Below are 6,912 nucleotides of genomic sequence, written 5' to 3'. Positions count from 1 at the left end.
CGGAATAATAAAAACTTCATCCATAACATTTTACATAACCATCACGTCATGTCTTATAAAACATTCGTAGTCAATTAAAACAAAACATAGTCTTTAAAACATCACAATATTTCTTCGAGATACCAGTATCTTCGATTTCCATGCCATGTGTCTTCAGTCACGCGAGCTGCCTCAACCTATTTGCCTGCGTGCATACTAAAAGTCAGCTATGCTGAGTGAGTTCTAGTTAATCACGTAACTTACTTTTCATACACATATACGTGCCCGAAGGTACGCATTACAACATATCAAGATCAGCATTCGTCAATACACATTCATATCTAACCATACATTATAAAGGGCGTTTCACCCGACATACCTCGGATATTTTTAGGGTCCGGTACCCTCAATCCTCGGATATTTTTAGGGTCCGGTACCCTCCATCCTCGGATATTATTAGGGTCCGGTCACCCTTCATCCTCGGATATTATTAGGGTCAGGTCACCCTTCATCCTCGGGTATTATTAGGGTCCGGTACCCTTTCTTCCATAGCTTCACACTATACATGTCCTTAATACTTTTCCTGACAATACGTGCAATCTCCGAAGAGCGTTCACGTACCATTAACTTATCATACGTACATTATGCATACATCATAAATATTCATACATGCATCTTATCTTACATCATACATAGCAATCACGTCTTTAGCTACCACCTGACGGTACATGCAATATCCGAAGATCATTCACGCACCGTCAAGCAATCATCATACATACATCATACAAGGCAGAAAATACGTGCAATCTCCGAAGAGCGTTCACGTACCATTAACGTATCATACGTACATTATGCATACATCATAAATATTCATACATGCAACTTATCTTACATCATACATAGCAATCACGTCTTTAGCTACCACCTGACGGTACATGCAACATCCGAAGATCGTTCACGCACCGTTAAGCAATCATCATACATACATCATACAAGGCATACACTTACCACTTAAGGTAAGTGTATTAACTATCACATCGAGTATGCACACAGCCCCGAAAACATAACAAGGAAGTGGGGCTAGAAACTCACCTCAATGCGGTTGCGTTCACCGTTTACGGTTATTCCCTTCTTGAGTTGTGCCCGACTAACTGTATAATAATTATACGTTTCAGTAAACTATCACTACACATATCGCCCTTCTAGTTTAATTATTACCCTCAAAGAACGGGGTCCGGGGGCAGCGCCCCTGGCAGCGGGGTTCTAGGGGCGGCAGCCCCTAGCGTGGTCCAAAGGGCAGAGCCCCTGGCTGGGGTTAAGCTGCCAGGTCAGCTTGGAAAAATTTTATTTTCATTAACTGCCTTAACACATTTTCCATTAGAGTTTTGAATCCTTAAATAATTTGCTACTTAAAGTCCAAGGGCTTCTTTGTAATTAAATAGTTCTTTTCTAAGTCCAGGGACTGTTATTGTCATTCAGTTAACCTTCTAATTCGTTATTGGTTCATAGCGAATTGGATTATCCTAGCGAACTGGTTCTTATAACGAATTGAACCCTTAACGAACTGACTCCTTAACGAATCAGTCCATATAGCGAATTGGACCTTCTAATTCGTTATTTATTTTAACGAACTAATCATAACGAATCAAGGGTAATTCGTTACCCTTTTCCCTTAACGAACCAGAGACGAATCATAGACGAACTAGAGCTAGTTCGCGGTGCTCCCTTAAGCGAATCAACTAACGAATCACCTTCAATTTGTTAAGTCCCCATAGCGAACTAGGGTTAGGTCAGGGAATGTCAGAACATTCCCTGACATTCCTTATCCTCGTACCACTATTCCGGCGCCGCCTTTGCCGGAAAGCCGCCGGAAAACCGCGAACACGTCGGAAAAACAAGTTTTAACTCGTTTTTCACCGTTTTTCGTCCCGTTCGATCCAGATCTGAGCTACGGTGACCCCTAAGCTCATCATAGGTTCGGTTTATACCCGATTCCACCCGGATCTCGTGACTTAAACGGTTTTACGGTGTCGGCTCGTCGTTTAGTGATCATAACTAACGGATTTAAGCTCATACAACAAAATACTATCATACCTTGTGTCGGGATCCGATTCTTCTTCTATATTTCGGCTAGAGAGAGAGAGAGAGCTTAAGTGTGTGTGTTTGAGAGGTGTAAGGGATATGTGTAAATGAATTAAATGGAGGATTAAGGGTATATATATTTTTGATCATGGGTTTAAGCCCATGGTCTTTCCTTCATTCCTCCATAACCCAAGTCCATAACCCATATCCATTTACCCAACACAAGTCCATCTCGTATTCTATTCAACTAAACCGATAACGACCCGCTATAAAATAAACGAACTTTATTTTATTAATATAACAGAAAGTAGGATGTTACATGATCGCATTGGCAATGGTTTCACCGACACTCATTACTTGCTTAACACTTTCATTGTTTATACTCACAGATAACAGTTTTGCTTATTTTTACTCTATTATTTATATCATTATATATTATCATTTTGTTTGTGTCAAAACTGGTGAATCTACTCACTCAACATGTGTTGTTGACAAATAAATATCTTTTGTACGCATTTGCAGGTTTTAGACTGGATTGCTTATCGAACTGAAGCTCACGTAGAAATGACCTTAGGATGTTAAACATAATCAAGAATAGTTGGTTTTGTATTGTAATTTTCTCTATTTTTGTTGTACCTAAATGTTCGTTGACAATTAATAAATTAATTAGATATTGTCGTTTTACAATTGCATGATAGTACCTTGCGAGCTGTGGCAATCAGCTCACGCCTCGACATTTCTGCCTTAGGTTGGGGTGTGACAAAGTTAAATTGACGTTTTTAAGAAATCGGTAACTAAAGTGAAAACCTTATCATTTTTATTGAAAAAAACAATAAAACTTGATTAAAAATTACATAAAAAGTGTTTTTGATAATTTAAAGCTTAAAGTTTTCACGAAATGACAACCGGTTCGTTTTTTTAAGTTCAAAACCGACGAAACCGGCAAAACCGACAAAACTGACTAAAATAAAATTACGAATAAAATTAAAACTTAAAATTTTCATAACACTCCAGCAACTAAAAGAAATAATTTTTATAAATTATATTATTCAATTTAAAATATTAAATAAAACAATATTTGGATGTCTATTACTTGTTTATATTTTAGGTGTTTATTTATAGAATTATAAGTTAATAATTTCATGTGTTGTCTGCTTGTATGGATTCTTAAATTAAGGTTATACATATATAAATACACATACATATATATAGTTGGCTAATTTTGGTCAAACTCGAAATTAGAATTGATGAACATGTACTAATATGGGACTCAAGCATTTGGACGCTTACCAAAATTGAAAGTGAGTTTTTCCTCCGAAAAGCATATTGTATATCTATATTCTTATTTATATATATGTTTTGAATGAGCATTATACTTTACAAATTGTCGTTATTGTGGGATGAATCAATTTGGTTAAATAATTGTTACCCGAATTGAGGGCACAGAAATGTTGGTAGATCTATCGGGGTGACGCCTCCCACTTTCATTCGCGATGGGTTAAAAGTGAGAATATTTCGAGTATGGTACGTTTCGAGTTATCAAATTGGTAGTCATACACGCGTTGTACTCTTAGCTAGTTTACAACTAACGCTTTTTGTGCTTAAAGGTAAAATGCAGGTTTCATTATTGTGTTGTACCGTGTACAGATCAGTACTGTTGGGAGTATAATAGCCGTACACTATTATATTCATGTGTTGTTTATATATAAATTGTCTATATTTATATAATAAGTTTTTCTCGGGAATAACTCACCAATATTCTCTTCATTTACCTGTAAAACATTTTTAAATAATATTTGGGTTAACACGAATGTTGGTGAGTTGTAAAGACTTCCGCTGAAACTATTGTTACGAGGTTTTCATATCTATATTACATTATAATGGATATAGGCTGCCTTTCATTATCCACATGAGACGCTAGATATTTATTGTTCCGATAACCATTCATCCCACCGACCATCCTTTATTGCTCCGACAACCATTCGGCTTGTTCGGGCGTTCAATAGTCATAGCTGCAATCAATTATCAGGTTCCTCAATTTAGGTCCAGCGACGTTACAAGTGATGTTTGCCTACCTTCAATTGTAATAAATTATCATCACTTTTCTCTTAATCATCTACGACCTTCAATTTATTTTATGTATTTCATATTATAGAGGTTTCGTCAACTGAAGGCCCCTTCAATTCGCTTGAGCATCCCAACCGATTGATTAACTCCAATTCAATTCTTATATATAGATGCTGGAAGAACATACTCATCGCAAACCAAAATCGAGCAATGGTGGTGATGATAACCATTGCCAGGTTATGACTCATAATCACTTAATTCCTTTGCTGTGTAAATTTTTATTTTTAAATTGGAATTGATTTGATTTTAGTTAGGGTTTCGATCATTCTATTTGAATTGTGTATTTTGAAATTGTTGCTGGCTTAGGTTAGGTTTTTGCTACGTATGTGTTCGAGTTTAGTTTATTATATGGTTCTATATGGTTCAACTCAAGGTGAGAACATATTTACCAGTAAGAGTTATGGCGATGCTTTATCTTGTTTAATAACTGTTTGGACCTGATTTTTGTGTTATTTTTTTCACTTTAGAATCTCTATTCTAAGTTGAATCCTAACCTGTATGTTATGCAAAGTCAGACCGGACCACTTCTCACGTTCTCTTGTTTGGATCTTTTACAGTAGAATGGAGAGAACACTAGTATAACGTTGTCTTGGCGCATAGACTTTTTTAGGAGTGTATAGGTATGCTTAAGGGGTTAGTATTTCAGATTTAGAGATTACAATTGTGTTAATAAAAGAAGTTTAACACATAAAAACTATTTTAGTAACTTTTTAGGAAATAAGAAACCTCCATACCTGTGATAAAACGGGTTTGAGTTTCCAAATCTAAACTTGTACTTCAATTTTAGATGCAATTGAGTTGGAAATGGGATGGGTTTGTGTAGGCCCAGGCTCATACCCGGCCTATTACGCGTTGGGTATTTGGTATGCCTGTTAATTTGTTAAAAATTACCCAGTAGGACGAGTATATAGTTAAATCGGGTCGGGTATCAAAATATTATTTATATTTAATTAATTACATAACCTATTCTTAAAAACTGATGCAACTTTTCTTATTAAAGAACCTTGAAAGGATGTTTACACTTACTTTGTGTGACTTCAAAATTGAACATGTTTAACGTGTCCATGCTCTATGTGTTACATGTTACTTTCAACTTTAAGTGAAAAAGAGTTGTTTTTCTAGATCATCAGATTTGATATTCTATGAATCTCCGCGTTTTGTAACCCACATTGACGATCCTGCGATAGCCGCTCTCACGAAATATTACAAACAAGTTTTCCCTCCAAGTAACACCCCGGGTGTAGCTCTTCTAGACATGTGTAGCAATTGGGTGAGTCAATTTCCCGCGGGATATAAGCAAGAAAGAATAGCGGGTATGGGTCTTAACGAAGAAGAACTCAAGGCCAATAAAGTAAGAATTAAAGTACCAGTGTGACACATTTTTTATATTCATTTTTGTGTAACGTTATATAGTTGTTGTAGGTACTTACAGAGTATGTTGTGCAAGACCTGAACACGAACCCTAAGCTTCCGTTTGAAGATAATTCTTTTGATGTTATCACGAATGTGGTGCATATTGTGACTGGTTAGTTATTCACATGTTGTCAAACCGGGATTTGACTTAATTGTATCGAATTGCAGGTTAGTGTTGACTATTTGACCAAGTCAATTGAAGTGTTCAAGGAGATGCATCGGGTCCTTAAGCCAGGTGGCAAGGCTATTATGAGGTGATAATTATTTTTAGTTATTTAATTATCATAATTTATGCTAATGATTAACTTCGAACAAAAAAGCTCTAACAATCAATTCTATTGCAGCTTCTCGAATCGGTGTTTTTGGACAAAGGCGATATCGATATGGACATCGTGCGATGAATATCACGTGATGATAGTGGGGGCATATTTTCACTATGCTAGAGGATTTGAACCACCCAAGGTGAGTTATATTATGTAGAAAAGAAGTAGCAATTTTGACTTTGAAGGTCAATCCCACTGAATCTTGACCTTTACCAGAAACTCGTTACAATAATCGTGCAGGCTGTAGATATGTCTCCTAATCCTGGTCGATCTGACCCGATGTACATTGTCCATTCAAAAAAGCTGGCAACCGCATGAAACAAACACGTATGATTCACATGTTAAAGTAATATTTTGTAACAAGTTAAATTTAGTTAATTCTCTATGATAGAATGGAATCAATAATCCAAAACTCGAAGTAAAAAGTATTTTCAATATTCTTGTATTGTGTTGTATGGTCAAGTAAATTGCACAAAATAATAATAGAAGTAATAACTTTGACATAAGTATTTCATATTTTTATTCAATTTTAACATAACCCCGTTACTTATCTTGTTACTTATTTTGATCATTTTTTTATAGATTACGAGAATAATCATTTTTAGGTATATTAATGTGAAATATTAGGATAAAATTACCTTAACATTTTGTTAAGTGCGTGAACAAATTTCACGTATACAAAATGGCAAAGATTTGAGGTGCAGTGTACGAATACCAAACCATTATCTTACAAACTGAAGACGAAGCCAAATACTCCCCCAATTGTCAGGATCAGTAATGTCATCCCAAGACCCACAAATGGAAAATTGCAGCCTCTAATTATGGTTGTCTCGTATAGTTTATTTGCTGAGACTTATAGGCTTTAAATTAGGAACTAGAGAACCTGAGAAGTGGTCCGGTCTGACTTTGTTTGTAAATAGTATAAACAAACGGTTGAAATACTCATGTTTGTTTGTAAATAGTATAAACAAACGGTTCACAAATGTAA

At 35.7% G+C, this 6,912-nt stretch overlaps 1 protein-coding gene across 1 annotated transcript; it reads left to right on the top strand.

Annotated features, from left to right (window-relative positions):
* The first annotated feature begins 4,546 nt into the window (after positions 1-4,546).
* LOC143588723 (uncharacterized) lies at positions 4,547-6,242 on the top strand. Its single transcript, XM_077069652.1, has 7 exons — positions 4,547-4,561; positions 4,656-4,684; positions 5,311-5,539; positions 5,611-5,697; positions 5,770-5,855; positions 5,946-6,063; positions 6,165-6,242. The coding sequence occupies exons 1-7, from the start codon at positions 4,547-4,549 to the stop codon at positions 6,240-6,242; spliced, it is 642 nt and encodes a 213-aa protein (XP_076925767.1).
* Positions 6,243-6,912: the final 670 nt, after the last annotated feature.

The sequence above is a fragment of the Bidens hawaiensis genome, unplaced genomic scaffold, assembly GCF_021521415.1.
Source record: "Bidens hawaiensis isolate Kalapana, Puna unplaced genomic scaffold, B.hawaiensis_p1.1 tig00036735_1, whole genome shotgun sequence".
Taxonomy (NCBI): Eukaryota; Viridiplantae; Streptophyta; class Magnoliopsida; order Asterales; family Asteraceae; genus Bidens; species Bidens hawaiensis.
Note: the sequence above shows the minus strand (reverse complement) of the source record. Positions and strands in the feature narration are given on the sequence as shown.